At 34.6% G+C, this 19,392-nt stretch overlaps 1 protein-coding gene across 2 annotated transcripts in view; it reads right to left on the bottom strand.

Annotated features, from left to right (window-relative positions):
• Nucleotides 1-19,392, bottom strand: part of BRIP1 (BRCA1 interacting DNA helicase 1) — a 233,687-nt gene that overhangs the window by 155,144 nt on the left and 59,151 nt on the right. For both annotated transcript variants that reach the window (XM_078156105.1, XM_020991818.2), the window contains exon 7: nucleotides 384-674. In XM_078156105.1, the coding sequence (XP_078012231.1) occupies nucleotides 384-674 (291 nt within the window). The remainder of the gene's footprint in view (nucleotides 1-383; nucleotides 675-19,392) is intronic.

The following is a 19,392-nucleotide window of genomic DNA, read 5'->3' as shown; positions in this document are numbered from 1 at the left end:
CTCAAGATAAACTAATTGCATGTACTCAGAACAATACCATTTGAAAGTGTTAGATTCTGCACCTTCTAATAGCCTAAGAACTGGAGACATTTACTTGGGAGCAGAAAGAGAAGAATTTGAATTTTTGCAAGTGAACATGTAACTTAGGAATTAAACTATAATATAAGCTTTGGTCCTAAGTCTTACAATTTTAACCTACTGTGTTGATAATCAAGATTTACTGAAATAAACCTTTTTTCAAAACGAATTAGTCCTAGCACACACTCACTTTGGTCACAAGGATTTAATAAGTTAAAGACTGAATTATCATTCTAAATATAAATGTACAGATCTTGAAAATTTCACGCCCTAATTCTTTCCTAAAACAAAACTGTTTTACTCACATTTTTTCCATCCATCAACTCCATACATTTTTCATTCCTGTTGAAATTACCGATTACTTCAGGATGGACACAAGTATGATCCCTGCTAGAAAGAATAGTCATTCGGACCCCAGAGTATGCTGTCCTCCGCAGTTCTCTAGTAATCTGAGCTATCTGTTTATGTGTACGAGTCCCAAAAAATATTTTAGGTGTCTTGCATTTTCCCCCATGTTCTTTCTTTGTTATATTATCGTCATCTTGACTTTTTCCACTTTTAATGGAACAGGAACACCGAGTACAAGGACCAGGAAGCTGTAACAACAACAAAAAAATTTTGTTTATTATATTACCCCCTACAATGTACTCATAAAATCTACTACAAAATGATCAAAAAATGAATCACAGCTGTCAAGTAAAAACAAGCTTTTAAAAAGATCTAAAATTTCTTCTAAAGTAAATAAAATATAAAAAATAAGTATATAAGTATATATTAAAAATAAAATATAAACTATACTTATGATTGATCCTTCACCAATCTAAAAAGAACTTATAATTATACTGGACCCTAAACATATAATACAAATCTGCACAAAATTAAATTTTAATTTTAACAACCAAGTATTTATTCACATCTTTCCTACTAGAAATGCATTAAGAAAAAAAGTATTAATTCTAAGAGCATCTACTTAATTCATGTGAATTTTCTGGTACTATCATTTTGTTGTTTTACATTTATACCATGGCCCAACAGAAGAGATTCCAACCAAGCAGCAGGCAGGACAAATAATCTATAATTTTCCAATAAAACAAAAACAAAGCTTTCTTTATGCAATTTACAAAAGAACAGCTTAATGTCAAGTTGCCACAGAGATCTCATATTGGACAATTTTAGCCTTTGGGAAAAAAGAAGACAAACTTAGAAAATATTGTAAGATTCATTTCTAGAAAAAGTAGAAAGATTAATGAAATAATATTAACATTTGACAAGGAATAAAGATTGTTTATTTGATGCCAATATAGCTAAAATTCAATTACCCTTCATGCAAGTTCTTTGCCATTATCATTATCATTCAGGATAGCTTTTTTAAAAATGCCTATAAGCATATCAAATTATTGTTCTGAAAGGTTTTTTTATCTATTTCAGATGAAAATTCTATTCCACTGAAATAGTCTATCCATAGCCTATTTCTTCATAAACTCACCAAAATGCAACACCAGTTATATAGTCTAGTAATCATCCTACTTCTTACCAAGTATTTCATGGTTCATAGTTATAAGGAATTGAATCCTGAAAAAAAAAATTTCTGACACTGTATAATAGAACTCAACTGGCTTTCCCCACTTCTTGGTCCTTAAGAATAGCTCCCTTTCCTCCCTCGGCCACTGAGACAAAAGTAGCAAACTAAAGCTTCATGTGAGAGAAATAAAGTGAAATGGTATAAAGTCTGTGAAAAGCCTGATTGCTTGTAGAATTTTTCACTAGAGTGAAAAAGCTAAACAGCACATGAGCCTAAGAGAGTTTGTACTGGAAGGTTTTAGTTTAATAGGACAGAGAGCAATATGCTATATTTGACAGCTCAAAGATTTTTTTAATTGTAATCAGTAAGATTATCCTTCATAAACAAATGCTAAGTCATGGCATGTGTTACACCACAATATGGGAGATCAAGCTGTCTTTTAGCCTCTACTCTGTGGAAAAGCAAGTTCAAATTACCCCCGATCCCACTCAACCTTGTCCGCCATTAAATATGACAATACATGATAGAATGGATGTAAATGTGACCCTTCTGGATCTGTCACTCACGGGGATAAAAGGTTCACTGATGTGCCAAATAAACAGCCCCGTCAAAGCAGATAAAGTTACAGCCATGCTGGAATTGTTACACTCTCCTATCAGGTTGCCAGTAACAGCAGATTTCATTACGGTGTGCTGCCACATTAAATAGCCAGTTCCAAATATCCTGCCTTCTATATTGAATAATTACTTATTCACTGAAAGGATAAAAAGAGGAGTTATGAATGGGGCTCTTGTCAGCAGTGAGGCAGGAAACAGCTGACATGTGGTGTATGTTACATATGTGGCAATATCCAACTCAGTTTATGGTCACACAGAAAACTGGAATGCAAATTATATCATGATATTTCTGACCAAATTCTTTTTCTCTCTTTGAAATGATCAACTAATTAACATACTAAAAGAATTACTGTAACTTTAAGCAGTAGAATCAGTTTACTTTTTCATACAGCAGACTTTCAAGTCTATACTTAATCTTTTCACTTAATTTAGCTTTCCCTGTTCACACTATAGCAAAATTCATCCTTCATGGGAGAAAAGGCATAGGCCCCCATGTTTCATTAAATGCAAAGAGTAAATATTACATCGGAACACAAAGGTAATCTAGTACAGCAGTGCTTTCCCAGGGCATACAGATATTAGCTATTTGATACAATTCTTTCAACAACAGCCAAACTTGTTATAATTTTCTTGCCACATACTTTGCATTTCAACTTTTATTTCAATTTATTTTTTTTTAAAGGTAAGTGTTGGCACTCACAGTGGTGAGATTATACTTTGGGGGCTGATTAAGTGTTTAGCTGCTGAAGGCTTCAAAAGACTCAAAGTTTAGAACTAACTTCAAAAAAAACCACTACCCTCACTACACTAGTTTTTAATTTTAAGGGTGTGATATTTTGTTGTTTTTTTTAAACATATGCTGCATCATGGAGGATGTTATAAAAATGGCTAGTTCTATACCTCTCAGCAAAAACGTGTTCTTTACAGGGGCTCTGCTGCAGTTTAACATGTTAGAACAATAGGGAAATTCCTTAGAATGGTACAGTGAGTGAGGAGTGGAAACAGAAAGCAGGAGAGTTTCCTCGTTTACATTCTTAAAGAACAATTCCTTTCTCAACACATACATTCCTACTCAAGGCTACACTTAAACTCTTTGGTATACACCACCACAATAGCGATGGAGCTACAAACTGGTCAAACCATTCTGGAATCATGTGAACCAATCTAGAACCAAATTAGAATTATGTGAAAAAAGTGATTCAATGTAACCCTTGACCAAGATATCCACTCTGCGCACATACCTCAAGGAGGTCAAAGACAAAAAGAAAGATATCACATTTACTAAAATACTCCTAGTAGCACTTTTTGTAGTAGCAATGAATTGGAAATAGAGTGGGTGGCCATTACTGAGGAATGACTAAACAAATAGTGACATACGCATGTAATGCAATATTCCATGCACTGTAAAAAATGATGAATAAGAGGAATTCAGAAAAACATGGAAGGACATTTATGAATTGATAGCGTTGTATACAGAAGAGTAAAATACACGATGATTACAACATAAATTAAAAGAATAACATAATGAAATGGAATGCCACGTAATCATAATAACCAATCCTAGCCCCAGGAAGATCACAACTAGCACCTACTTACCTTTTCTTGGAGAAGTGGGGTGGGAAAGGTTCTGGCTATGTAATGTTGCATGTATTATCAGACATGGTCAACATCTCTGATGATTTTGCTTAACCTATTTTTTTCCATTGTTACAAGGGGAGCTTCATTTGGGTTGGGAGGATGGGGGAAGAATGATGGAGTATATCTAGACTTGTGATAAATATTTAAACAAATAAATACATATGATATGTGGCCATGTATATTTAGGTAGTACTTTATAGTACTCTATATCATACTGGTCCAAAAATAGGCCACCAGCTAAAAATGTGATTTTTAAACAGTTATATACGCACATGTATGTACTGATACGTGTGTATACACATATATATACACACATACATACACACACAGGGAGAAGATACATGTGCTGTTATGGCATATATGTGCATATATAGATGTATATGTACATTATACATGTATATATCTTATTCTTTTGTGTGTATCTATTTCCTTTTTCCATGTATATATATACAAACACACATATAGACAAATATATGCAAATATACACTTTAAAATTTATAAATTACTATTTAAATACATATTTACTGCTTTTCTTTGCATCTCTTGAGTCAAAATAATTTGTATCATCATAGTTCTGTCATTTTTGTTGCCATTCTCTTAGTTTTTGCATAAGCAAGACTTGAAGGGAAAGTGTGGCTTCTATTTGGAAGAACATGGCAATTATTATTAATGTGAGATGGAACATGGAAAGAAATGAGTGTTTCAGGTAATACAGAGGTATCAGAAAATGTTACTAATTGTTGCAAAAGGCAGTATTAAAATCAGTGACTTTCAAGATTGCAGAAAAGTAGGCAGGGGCCTTGGCGAAAAATAGTAGTCAGCAGGAATCCCAATCCATTCAAGAGGCTAAGACTTATATATAGACTGCCTCTGGTCCAGGAGTCTGACACCAATAAGCACTAGACGAAGTTACTATTTTTCTTAGCCATTGGGCACAGAGGCAAATTAACATGTAAGCTGGTTTGTCTGTTCTAAGGGGACAAAATTCTCAACCAGCCTTCTTCTGATAAACATACTGTTACTATATGAGGCAGCTAAAGAAAGATATTGAAATTATTCATTCACAGCAAATTTAGCTCTAGGTCAAGTCAGATAAACACAAAGGCCTCCCAATAACTTGCAATTTCTAGGAGCCGCATGTGGCTGCACTGGCTGGCAGAATCTGACTTGACTCTGGAAGGCTGCTTTTTTTTCTCACAACCAAAGAATTTCTATTTCAATCAAAGGCAGGGAAACTCAAGCTGATCTTTTAAAGTGAGTCAGCAAAAAAGCTGCCTGTGAGTATGACCGTTGTGTTGACTTAAATAGGCAGAAACCAATGATTTAAAATCATGGTTCAAACAAATCCTCAGCAGCTAAAAATTCATCTTGGAATGTCAGCTACCAAAAAGATTCAAATGCAATTTCCTTCACTTTTGATCTCTTACCTTTACAGCACCATGGAAGCATAATAGTATACTGGAACAAAAATAACCTGATTCAAAGCCTTTCCCTACCCATGCGAAGTTGGGCATGTCAATTAATCTCTCGAAACCCTACTTTTCTAATCTACAAAATGGAGACGTGCACCTCCTTCTTCACAGGTTTCTCATAAAGATCAAATGAGATGAGTATTAAATGTTTTGCAAACCTTAAAACCCTACGTAACATAGAAATGTTTTCCATGACTTCACATGTATAATGGGTATGAATTTTTCTTGCCTTCTTGATGGCAGGGGGAGGAAGTAAAGGGAGACAAAAATCTGGAACCAAAAATAAAAATAAAATTAAAAGTATACATAAGTGTACATTACTGCTGTTGGTGCTGCTGCTACTACTACTACTATAACAACTACTACTACCACTACTACTACTACTACATGATATATGGTAACTATGTGAGGGGATAAAGAAGCATCACCATGATTCTGCTCTTCAAAGGAGTCCAACTTCCAGGTTCTTGCCACTATTCCTTTTACATAGCTGGAGCTTAAACAAGTAACAAGTCAATGCCCACAAATTTATGTCCCTTAAATATAATCAATATACTCAAATATAGTTAAGTATTTTTGAAAAATGAATGATGAAGGAACAATTATAAATCTATTTCACTAACCAAGAAGAAAGAAGTCATCTCATTAAACTTGAGTGGATCCTTAAAAGTAAAGTGTTAAATCAACTGGGCAAAGGCTGAATAAATTAAGGTATATTAACGTAATAGGAGATTACTATGCTGCAAGAATGACAAAACAATTTCAGAGAAACCTGGGAAGACTTGTGTGAACTGATACAGAATGAAGGAATAAACTAGAAAAACAATTTATACAATAACATTATAAATACAAATAAATTTGAAAGACTTAAGAACTCTGATCAATGAAATGGAAAGCTACAATTCAAGAGGACCAATGAGAAAGCATGTTACCCCTCTCTCCTGACAGAGATGTGATGTATTCAAGATGCAGGAGACAGATATTTTTGGAAATGTTTAATGTGAGATTTTATTTTGTTTGACTATGCATATTTGTTATGTAGGTTTGGGGTGTTTTTCTTCTTTTTTTCAATTTGAGGGGAGTGGGAAGGAGATAGGGACCAGGTACAGGGTCCTTTCCTACCAATCCAAAAAATGTGAAGAGAACAAATGGAAGCATAGAAATATCATAAAGCCCAAGACTGCACAAAAAGATAGCCAAACACTGTAGATGCTAGAAGAGTAATCATACAAGAAAGGCAGCAGGCTCACAAGTAAATAGGCTGGAAGTTCATGCTAGCACCCTAAGCCTGGACACAGCAGCACCTCTACTAAGGAAGCCCCTGAGGGGATCACAGACCACGGCCACACCCTGCCCAGGGACACTGAAGCCTGCCAAGCACTCTGAACAAGGGCACACAAAGGGAAGTGGAAGCCAGTGGCAGGAGTCCATGAAGTCAAGGTCAAGGAATTCCAGTCCTGACCACCCCATCCAAAAACAGGCAGAGCCTGGATGCGGCATGACATCTCAAAACAGAAACTGAGAATGGAGACAGGGGTAAAGATAAAAAGACAGAGCAATATATAGAAATATTATGGCCCAAGAGATAAACGCAGAAGAGTAACTCTACAACAAGCACAAGCAGAGCTTCGGGGGGGGGGGGAAATGGTTTGGCCACAAAGACTACAAATTATACCTTGAAGAAATGAGGCAAAAAATTTATTTTCAAAAGATTTTTTAAAACATATTATTACAAGGGACAGCTAGGTGGCGCAGTGGATAGAGCTCTGGCCTTGGAGTCAGGAGGACCTGAGTTCAAATCCAGCCTCAGACACTTGACACTTACTAGCTGTGTGACTTTGGGCAAGTCACTTAACCCTGATGGCCTAGCAAAAACAAAACAAACTTAGAATTGAAAATGTTACTTTACCCAAATATTGGATTCCCTGAAAATTAGAATAAACCAAGCAGACTCTATGAAATAACAAAAAATATTAGAGCAAAATTTTTAAAATGAAAGAAGAGAAGAAAATGTAAGGTATCAATTATCAAAAACAACTGACCTGGAAAACACATCAAAGGGAGAAAATTTGAGTCATCAGATTCCCTAACAATGATTCAAAAAAGCCTAGACATTATATTTTAAGAAATCATAAAGGAAAACTTCAAAAATTTATTAAAACTAGAAAAGCAATGAGATAATAGAAGGAATCTAACACTCACTTCCTAGAAGGAAATTAGAAAAGGAAAACTTCCAGAAATAATATTTTAGTCAAAATCCAGAGCTTCCAAAGTGAAAGGAAAAAAATACCTCAAGCAGACAGAAAGAGTTCCAAGTAAAAATCTACTTTGAGGAGAGAGGGAGTTGGAACCCCTAGGGACAACTGCTACATGGAGGGTTGGGAGAGCATGGACACAGAGAGATTTCCAGGCAAGTGTAGAAAAAACAGTCAACACAAGAGCACAGATCATTGGTAGGCTGCACAACCAGGACATGGTGGGTAAGAGGCTCTACCAATGAGGCAGTGTCTTTGCTGACACCTGTAATAATTAGCACTGTTCTGGAAGTGAAGCACAATGGAAAAGGGGAATCCACTGGGCAAGCCCTATAAGGCAGAGGCAAAAAGTACCTAGAAGGGAGAGCCTAGAATGGATACCTTAGGGGCTTTGACTGCAAGAAGAATACAGAGAAAAGAGAGAGACTAGATGATTACTGGGGTCATGAATCAAAGATTGAGGGTCTTGAAGGTAAAAAGAAAAAGAAGATAGATACTGAAGAGAGTAAGAGAAATCCTTTTTGGAAAAGGGCACAAAAAATGAAATTTAAAAACTAAGGAAGAGTACTATCTGGAGAGGAGAATAAGGGAAGATATCAAATGAGAAGAGGGAATCAGGGGGAAGGAAAACAGAAATAGTGGAAACAGTGACATCTTTTTTTTATGGGGTAGGAAGGTGGAGTTTTTTTGCATTTAATTTTTTTTCCTCAATTACATGTAAACAAAAATTTTTAACATTCCTTGTTTTTTTAAATTCTGAGTAACATATTCTCTCTCCTTCCTCCCTCCCCTCTCCCTTTCTTAAGAAGGCAAGTAGTTTGATATAGAATATACATGTACAGTCAGGCAAAACATTTCCATATTAGCCATGTTGCAAAAGAAAACACAGACCAAAAAAATAAAAAACAAGAATAATAAAGAAAGTTTTAAAAAGTATACTTCAATCTGCATTCAAATTCCATCAGTTCTTTCTCTGGAAGTGGATAGCATTTTTCACCTGTCCTTCCGAATTGTCTTGGATCACTGTATTGCTGAGAACAGCTAACAGTTGATCACTGTACAACATTGCTGTTACTGTGTACAATGTTCCCCTGGTTCTGCTCACTTCACTTTGTATTAGTTCATGTAAGTTTTCCCAGGTTTTTCTGAAAGCATCCTGCTTGTCACTTCTTATAGGACAATAGTATTCCATCACAATCATATACCAAAATTTGTTCAGCCATTCCCTAATTGACAGACATGCCCTCAATTTCCAATTCTTTGCCACCACAAAAAGAATGCTATAAATATTTTTGTACATATAAGCTCTTTTACTTTTTCTTTGATCTCTTGAGATACAGACCTAGTAGTGGTATTACTGGGTGAAAGGTTATGTACAGATTTATAGCTCTTTGGGCATAGTTCCAAACTGCTCTCTAGAATGGTTGGCTCAGTTCACAATTCTACCAACAATGCATGAGTGTCCCAATTTTTCTACATCCCCTCCAACATTTGCCAGTTTCATTTTCTGTCACATCAGCCAATTTGATAGGTGTGAGGTGGTACCTCAGAGTTGATTTAATTTGCATTTCTCTAATCAATAGTGATTTAGGCCAGGGAAATCTTAAAAAAAAAAAGATCAATTGAAAAACATAATACTGTCTACAGAAGAAGGGGGGACTTAAAACTGAAAAAACTTTTTCACAGACAACATTAATGCATCTAGGATAAGAAAGAAAGTGGTCAAAGAGGAAAAAAAAATTGATAATTGATACCTTACATTTTCTTCTCTTCTTTCATTTTAAAAATTTTGCTCTAATATTTTTTGTTATTTCATAGAGTCTGCTTGGTTTATTCTAATTTTCAGGGAATCCAATATTGGGTAAGGTAACATTTTCAATTCTAAGGTATTTATTCTCCATTTAATTCTTTACTTAAGAGTTTCTATTTCACTTGTAATAATTTTTTTTGGTTTGTTTTGTTTTTGCTAGGCCATCAGGGTTAAGTGACTTGCCCAAAGTCACACAGCTAGTAAGTGTCAAGTGTCTGAGGCTGGATTTGAACTCAGGTCCTCCTGACTCCAAGGCCAGAGCTCTATCCACTGCGCCACCTAGCTGTCCCTTGTAATAATACATAAATATATATATATATATATACACACATACACACATATATATAACATAGCCATTCCCCAACAGATAAACTGTCAAAGTATATGAACAAACAGCTCTCAAAAGAACTGCAAAGTATTCATAATAACAGGAAAAAATGCTCCAAATCACTAATAAGAGAAATTCAAAGAAAAACAACTCCAAGGTTTTACCTCATACCCTGTGAAATGGCAACAATGAGAAAAAAATAAAAGCAATAGTCAGTATCAGAGAGGTTATGGAAAGATAGGAATACTAATACATTGTTGGAGGAACTGTGAAATAGTATAAGCTTTTTGGAAAGCAATTTGGAATTATGCAGATAAATTGATTAACATGTCCATCCTCTTTGAACCAGAGACTTCATTATATCTGAGTATAATACATATATATGTATGTGTATATATATATATATATATATATATATATATATATATATTATACCTGAGTATAAGATATATATAGATATATAGATATATAGATATATAGATATAGATAGATAGATAGATAGATAGATAGATAGATAGATAGATAGATAAATACTGAGCTTATACCCCAAGGAAGAAAAAAAATCTCCATATTCTCTAAAATATTCACAGCAACACTTTTTGTGATGGCTAAGAATTGAATACAAAGTAAACACCCATCAATTATGGAATGGCTAAACAAATTGTGGTACATGAATGTAATGCAATATCACTACGCTGCAAGAATGATGTGTGTGATGAATTCACAGAAACATGGACAGATCTATATGAACTGAAACAGAAGCAGAGACAAGAAAACAATATACGCAATATAAACTATGTAAATGGAAGAACAATGACACATCAAAAATCAAATATAAATTAACAAAATAATAAAGATCAACTGGGACTCAAATTAAGAGATATGAAAAGATACTCCCAATCTAATCCTTCATGGACACGGGAGGGCCTAGGTCTTATACATTATACAAGTTTTCAGGCTTTTTCAATGTTATCAATCAATTCTGTCGACTTTTTTTTCTTCTCCAAAAAATACTATTTGTCATACAGGAGGGCTCTTCAGAAGAGAGAGGGAGAGGGACACACGGGACACTATGGTTACGTAAGAAAGAGAAAATATAAATAAAAATTTGTATTTTAAAAAAGTTCAAATACCAAGGAACCACAGATAAGATCACACAATACCTGACAGCTACTATGATAAAAGAGAGAAAATCTTGGAATACATTTCTGGAATACATTCCAAAAGGCAAAAGACAATGGCTTACAACCAAGGACAACTTACTTTCAAGACTGAGTAAACATACAGGGGGAAAAAGTGAACCTTTACTGGAATATAGGACTTTTGAATATTAAAAATGAAAAATCAGCAGCTGACTAGAAAACATGGAATGCAAATATAGGAGTCAAAGGAAAACTTTTTTTAAAAGTACATTTGAGTAATTAGAAGAGGCTAAATGAGAATGAAGGGCTTACTTTCTAATGGGGCAGAAAAGACAAGTATTTTGAGAATCAAAATGATTTCAAGGATAACAAAATGATTAAATAAGATTAAGGGACTGAGTTTTAATGATCTTAAAGGAAGGACAAAGGGATATAATAATAGTAATAATAATAGCTAACATTTATATAGCACTTACTATGTACTAGACATTATGCTAGACATTTTACAATTATTATCTCATTTGATCTCACAATAATCCTGAAAAAGGTAGGTGCTATTATAATCCACATTTTACAGATGAGGAAACTGAGGCAAACAAAAGTTGAGTGAATTGCCATGAGTGAATTGCCTAGGGTCACACAGCTAGTTAAGTGTCTGAGGCTAGACTTGAATTCAGGTCTTCCCAGTTCCAGGACCATTTTCTATCCACTGTGCCACCTAGCTGAGGAAGAAGATCAAAGGTATTATTTCTCAAAGAAGAACACAAAAGTGAAGATTTGGTCTCATCTGAACTAAAGACAGGTTGAACACACATACATACATAAACACTACACAAAAAGTTTGCTGTTAAACTTTTAAACTTTTAGGTTGAACTCAATATGAAAATAGGCATGGAAAGGGAAAGATGAGAGAGATGCTCAAGAGGTATGGAACAGTCCCAAGTTCAGCTTACAAGGCTATCTTGTCAAAGGAGAACTAAAAAGAATTTAAAAAGTAAAAAAGTATTCAGGTTTAGGCAAGAGAAAGAGAAGTGGAATCAAAGCATATTGCTTCAATTATAGATCACTAATGTTGCTCACATTCATTCTTTTAGCACTTTCTTCTCTGTAAAGAGTAGGGAAAGGAAGTGGGGCAAAAAGAAGAAAGGGTATAAGAGTAAATGATGGAGAAAAATGCATAATCAGCAATCATATTTAGCAAAGATGACTTCACCCATAAAACAGGAAAGAATAACCAAATGGATTACAAAGCAGAATCCAACAGTATGTTTATAAGAAACACACTTGAAACAATGATTCAAAGACTTAAAATTAGAGAATAGAGGAATATTTATGTGAATATTTAGGTGGACTCAAAAAAGGAAAGATAGCAATCACGATCTCAGAAAAAAAAGCTGTAAAAATACACAACAGAGAAAAAATAAATTACATTATGCTTAAAAGCACAATAGACAAGGAAAAAAAATAGCAATATTTAATATATAGGCACCAAGTGAAATTGCATTTAATTTCTTAAAGGAAAAGTTATTTGAATATCAGGGAAATAAGAAACAAAACTATAATAGTTGGGGACCTCACTGATCCCCTTTTGGACTGATATGTCCAACAAAAAGATAACTAAGAAAAAAGCTAAGGACCTGAATAGAATATTTTTAGTTTGCATGACAGATCTCAAGTAATTACTAAATAGAAAGTAGAAATAACGTATGTGTGTTTGTATAGATATATGGATGTATCTAGATAGAGATAGAGATAAATCTTAGCTATGCACAGCACCTTTACAAAAATTGACTACGTACTAGAGCATTAAACCTCATAAAGAAATGCAGTTAAGTGGAAATATTAAGCTTATTCTCTACTTACCATAACATAGTAAAAATTATAATCAATAAAGGACCTCTAAAGAAAGGATTAACACTTAAATGGAAATGAAATAACTTAATACTAAAGAATTTTTTAGTCAAAGAATAAAATATAGAAACAGATGTTTTCAGCCAAGAAAATGATAACAATGAAACAACATGACAAAATTTTTGAGATGCAGCCAAATTAGTCCACTGGGGAAAATGTATATCTCTAAATACTTTCATTAACAAAACGGAGACAGAACATAAGAATCAATTTGTCATGCAACTAAAAGAAATTTTTTAAAATCCTCAAACTAAAAAAATTCAAATAAAGCAAAAAAATCTTGAAAATAAAATTTTAAAGTAATACTAGGAATTATGTTTTTAAAAAAACTGATCATGAGATAATCTTTTCGGGTAAAAAAGAATACAAAAAAACAAAAAAGGAGAACTGACAACACATGAAGAGGCAATATAGGAAATTATTAGGTACTTCAACAGTACAAATATGGTTTTGATTCTCAAGCCAAGGAGAGGCAAAACAAAGAAAGAATGCTACAGATCAAACTCTCTGATGAATATCAATCAAAATTATTGGATAAATTATCAAGAAAGAGGCTAGAGAAAAATATTAAAAGAACTTTATAATATGACCAAGTTGGCTGCATACCAGGAATGCAGCATTGCTTCAATATTAAGAAAACTGTAAACATGACAGGCTATATCAGTATCAAAAACAATAAAAATCATATGATTATGTTAATAAATATAAAAAGGGCTTTTGAAAAATATAATGCTCATGCCTGTTTTTAAAAAATCATAAAAAGCATAGGAACAAATGGACCTTTCCTTAATATGATAAACAGTTATCTATTTAAAAGGGCAGCAGCGGTGCAGTAGATGGAGTGCCAGGCCTGGAGTCAGGAAGAGTGGGGTTCAAATCCAGCCTCAGACACTTATTAGCTTTGTGACCCCAGGCAATCACTTAACCCTGTTTGCCTCAGTTTCTTCATCTGTAAAATGAGTTGGAGAAGGAAATGATAAGTATCTTCTAATATCTTCACCACAAAAAACTCAAAAGGGGTCATAAAGAGTCAGACATGACTGAAAACAACTCAACAACAATAAACAACAAAATCTATCTAAAACTAAGAGTCAGCATTATTTATTATGTCTAAATCCTAGAAATCTCTCCAACAAAATCAGGAGTAAAGCAAAGATATCTATCATCACTAATATTTTTTGTTGTTCAGTTGTTTCACTCATCTCCAATTCTTCATGACCCTAGTTGGGGTTTTCTTGGCTAAGATACTAAAGTGGTTTCCCACTTCTTTCTCCTACTCATTTTACAGTGACGAAACTAAGGCAAACAGGGCTAAGTGACTTGCCCAGGGTCGCAAAGCTGGTAATTACCTGAGGCTGGATTTGAACCCAGGAAGATGAGTCTTCCTGATTCCAGGCCCAACACTATCCATTGTGCCACCTCGCTGCCCCAATGATATAAATATAAATTTTACTTATATCTTTTATTTTTGTATTATTGTTATTAATAATATGATAATAGAAATTATTTTATATAGTTCAAGAAATGCTCACTATAGCAATATAAGAAAAGAAAATTAATCACAGGTTAACAGGGGAAAAAAATTATCTTTTGCATCTGCTTAGAGAGCCCTAGAAAGTCAACTAAAACTTAACTGAAATAATTAATCAGTAAATGAAGAGGATATAAAATAAACCCATACATTTAATGATCATTGCACATTACCAATAAAGCCCAGCAGGAATATATATATAAAGAGAAATTCCATTCAACATAACTACATAATGTATAAAATATTTGACAATCCACTTACCAAGAAAGACACAGAATATAACTAAAAAACACTCTTTACCAAAATAAAGATAGGTCTAAACAACTGAGCAATACTAATTGGTCATATTTTCTGCCAATCTAATAAAAAACATGGCAATACCATACAACCTAAATTAATTTACTAAGGAATTCAGTGCCATTAGCAATGAAACTAAGAGCTGCTTTATGGAGAAAACAAAAATAGTAACATAATTCATCTGGAAGAACAAAAGGTCAAGATTCTCAGGGTAAATAATGAAAGAAAAGAAGGAAGAGGGCTTAGTAGTACCAGATCTCAAACTATAATATAAAACAGTAATCATCAAAACTGTTTGGTTCTAGGTCCAAAGCAGAAAAGCTGATCAGTGAGATAGATCAGATTAAAAACAGAAAAGTTAAGCAATTTGGCAGACAGATGAGGCACATAAGAGTCAAAAGCAAACCATGGTGCTCAATAAACCAAAAGACTCCAGTTACTACAGAAAAGGTCTCATTATTAAAAAAAAGAAAAAGAAAAAGTAAAAAGCAGTCCGGCAGAAATTAAGTTTAGACTAATGTCTTACATCATTTACAACAATAAGTTCCAACTAGCTATAGAAAGTCACATCATAAACAAAGGAGAAGAGCAAGGAAGAAGTTACCTTTTAGAAAAATGCAGGGGGAACAGCTAGGTGGCACAGTGGATAGAGCACCAGCCCTGGAGTCAGGATCCTGGACCTGATTTCAAATCCAGCCTAAGTAAGACACATTACTCTCTAACTGTGTGACTCTGGGCAAGTTCACTTAACTCCAACTGCCTCATCAAAAAAAAATTAAAATAAAATGCATAGGAAGAGTTCTTGACTAAATAAAGGACTGAGAGGTTTACAAAAGATAAAACAGACAATCTGATGAGAAAAAAATGGAAAAATTTTTGTACAAACAAAACCAATGCAGTTAGAATTAGAAAGAAATTTAACTAAGGAAAAAAATCTTTGTAGTATGTTTCTCTATAAAAGTCTGACATTGGAGGCATAGAAAGAATTGGTTGAAATAAACAAGAACAAGAGGTCTTCCCTAATAAACGATCAAATGATAGTTCTGATACACAGTTCTCAAAAGGAAAGGAAGCTATGAAAAAAATGCTCCAAATTGAAAATTAAAAGAACTCTGAAATTCCAATTCAAACTCATTATATTGGAAAAAATAATGCTTTTTTTTTAAATAAAAGGAAAATGGCAATTATTAGAGGAAATTTGGGAGGACAGCTTCCCCAACACACTGAAACTGGAGCTGTAAATTGGTCCACCCATTCTGGAAAACAATTTGGAACTGTATGCAAAAAATTACTAAAGCATGTATACACACTTTGACCTACTGATACCACTACTGGCTTATATGTCAAAGAAAACAAAATAAGAAGGAAAAGATCTTTATGTACAAAATATTCCATGCAATATTTTATGTTGTAGCAAAAGACTGGAAATGAAGTGTATTCTCATCAATTAAGGAATGGCTTAAAAAATTATATTCTTTCACTATCAAAATTATATATGTTATATTAATGTAAAGGAATGCTACTGAGCTGTAAGAAACAAAAAAGACAGTCCTGGCCCTCAAAGAGTTCACAATTTAAGGTAGCAATAGCAATGTCAGAAAAGAAAAAAGAAAAAAATTACCAACATCAAACAAGTACTTAAAAATGCAGAGAAAACAAGAGAAGGTTCAAAAGGAGAAAGAGACAAATGGGACACCCTTAGAACTAACAGTCTGAATTTATTACATATTGCATTTAATTTTAAAAAATAACAAGAACTTCTGGTGACAAGATGGCAGATTAAGGAAGGAACCCTCTGAAGTCCTCCCAAATTACCCTCTAACTAACTAAAACCGCCTCAGAATTGATCCAGGAGTAGGGAAGCAGCTTACCAGACTGGCAGGAAAGGTATGTCTCACTGCTGTGGGGAGGGGAGTGAAGTCCAAGAGCAGGAGCTGCAGCAGCCAGCCTCACAGCAGGGGGCCTGCAGCAAGGCTTCAAGCCAAGGGCAATCTATCAGTGAGGTTCCACCCTCCTGCAGACCAGCAGCCTCCTATGCAAGTGAGCGGTCTGTGCAACACAGAAAGGCCCCACTCCCATCACAAGCCATCAGTGAGACCTGACTCCATTGTTGACCCTAGTGAAGCCCTGCCCTGGGGCTGGCCAATAGATGATGCCCCTGGAGCCCAGCAGCAAAGAGACCCTGTTTGCACAGCAACCCAGCAGCAGGGCCCCACCCCAGAGGCAGGCCAGACCCCAGAAAGACTGTTACTATAACAACACAGCAGCAAGACCCTACCCCTGGAGCAGGTCAGCAGCTAAATCCCACAGGCAGGGGAAGCCAACAGGGAGGTCACCCCACCAGCACAAGCCAGAAGGGCTACCCTCCAGAGAAAGCAAGCAAGCTAAGCCCTGAAGCCCAGTGAAAACCAGCAGTAGGACCCAGAGTCCCAACACCAAAAAGCTTGGGACAGTATAGGACCATAAAAATGCCAAGTCACAAAAAAAAAAGCAGAAAAATGAGCTAAGAATAAAAAAAGAGACTATAGAGAGTTACTATGGTGATGGTGGGATCAAGGCATAAATTTAGAAGATGACAATAGTGTCAAACTGGCTACATGTGAAGCCTCAAAGAAAAATGTAATTTGGTCTCAGGCCCAAAAAGAATTCCTGGAAGAGCTTAAAAAGAATTTTAAAAAGAAAATTAGAGAAGAAAAATTGGAAAAAGAAAGAGAGTAATGCAAGAGAATCATGAAAAAGGAGTCAACAGCATAAGAAAAGATACACAAAAATTTGGCAAGGAAAATAACTCCCTAAAAAATAGAATTGGCCAAATGGAAAAGGAATTACAAAAACTCACTGAAGAAAATAATTTCTTAAAAATTAGAACTGAACAAGTGGAAATTAATGATTCTATGAAACATCATGATATGATAAAACAAAATCAAAAAAGTTAAAAAATAGAAGAATGTGTGAAATTTCTCATTGGAAAAACAACTGATCTAGAAAATAGATCCAGGAGAGATAATATAAGAATTATTGGACTAACTGAAAGCCATGATTTAAAAAAAAAAAAGCTTGCACAACATCTTTCAAGAAATTATCAAAGAAAACTGCCCTAATATATTAGCACCAAAGGGCAAAACAGAAATTGAAAGAATCCACTGATCACCTCCTGAAAGAGATCCCGAAATGAAAACTCCCAGGAACATCATAGCCAAATTCCAGAGCCCACAGATCAAGGAGAAAGTATTGCAAGCAGCCAAAAAAAAAAATTCAAATATCATGGAGCTAGTCAGGATTACACAAAATTTGGCAGCTTCCACATTAAAGAACCAGAGGGCTTGGAATATGATATACTGGAAGGCAAAGAAGTTAGGATTGCAACCAAGATTCACCTACCCAACAAAACTGAATATAATCATTCAGGGGAAAAAATGGACACAAAATAAAGGACTTTCAAGCATTTCTAATTAAAAGAACAGAGGTGAATAAAAAAATTGACCTCCAAATACAAGACTCAAGGGAAATAGAAAACGATAAAAAAAAGAAACAAGAAAGAGAAAACATAAGAAATTCAATAAAGTTAACCTGTTTACATTTCTATATGGCAAGATAATATTTGTAATTCAACAACTTCACTATAAGAGCAATTAGAAGGAGTATATGTAGGCAGAGGGTATGGATATGAGGGGACTTTGAAGGGATGACACAAAAAATAAATAAATAAAGGGGTGAGAAAGAAAATTGCACTGGAAGAAGAGGGGGGAGATTGAAAGGGGTAAATTATTTCACATGAAAGAGTTATTATAATGGAGGAGGGGAAGATGGAGGCAAAGCTTAAATTTTACTCTTATCAAAACTGGCTCAAAGAGGGAATAACCATACACACTCAGTTAAATATAGAAATCTATCTTACCATATGAGACAATGTAAAGGGACAGGGATAATTGAAGGGGGATGGGGAACGATAAAAAGTAGGATGGTTATATTGGGGAAGATGGTGATCAGAAATAAAATACTCGTGAGGCGGGAAAGGGTAAAAGGTGGGGGGAGAGGGGACAAACAAGCAAAAAATAGCATGCAGGAAAATACACAGTAATAATGATAACTGTGAATATGAATGGGATGAACTCACCCACAAAACAGACACAGATAGCAGAATGGATTAAAAACCAGAATCCCAAATATGTTGTTTACAAGAAACACATTTGAAGCAGAGAGTTACACACAGAGTAAATTTAGGTAAAGGGCTGGAGCAGAATCTATTAGGCTTCAGCAGAAGCAAAAACAGCAACAGTAGCAATCATTATCTCAGACAGTGAAAGCAAAAATATATCTAATTAAAAGAGATAAAGGAGGAAATTATATCTTGCTGAAAGGTACCATAGACAATGAAGTCATAGCAATACTAAACATATATGCACCAAATGGTATAGCATCCAATTTTCGAAAAAGGTGAATGAGTTGCAGGAGGCAACAGATAATAAAACTATACTAGTAGGGGACCTTAACTTTCCCTTTTCAGAGCTAGACAAATCTAACCAAAAAATAAAAAAGAAAGAAGTTAAGGAGGTGAATAAAATTCGGGATAAGTTAGATATGATAGATCTCTGGAGAAAAATGAATGAAAATAGGATGGAATATACCTTTTTCTCAGCAGTACATAGCACCTACACAAAAACTGACCATACATTGGACATAAAAACCTCACAATCAAGTGCAGAAAAGAGGAAACAGTAAACACATCCTTTTCATATCATAATGCAATAAAAATTACATTCCACAATGGACTATGGAGAGATTAAAGAA

This window comes from Phascolarctos cinereus, unplaced genomic scaffold (assembly GCF_003287225.1).
Source record: "Phascolarctos cinereus isolate Bilbo 61053 unplaced genomic scaffold, phaCin_HiC Scaffold_5;HRSCAF=322, whole genome shotgun sequence".
Lineage (NCBI taxonomy): Eukaryota > Metazoa > Chordata > Mammalia > Diprotodontia > Phascolarctidae > Phascolarctos > Phascolarctos cinereus.
Note: the sequence above shows the minus strand (reverse complement) of the source record. Positions and strands in the feature narration are given on the sequence as shown.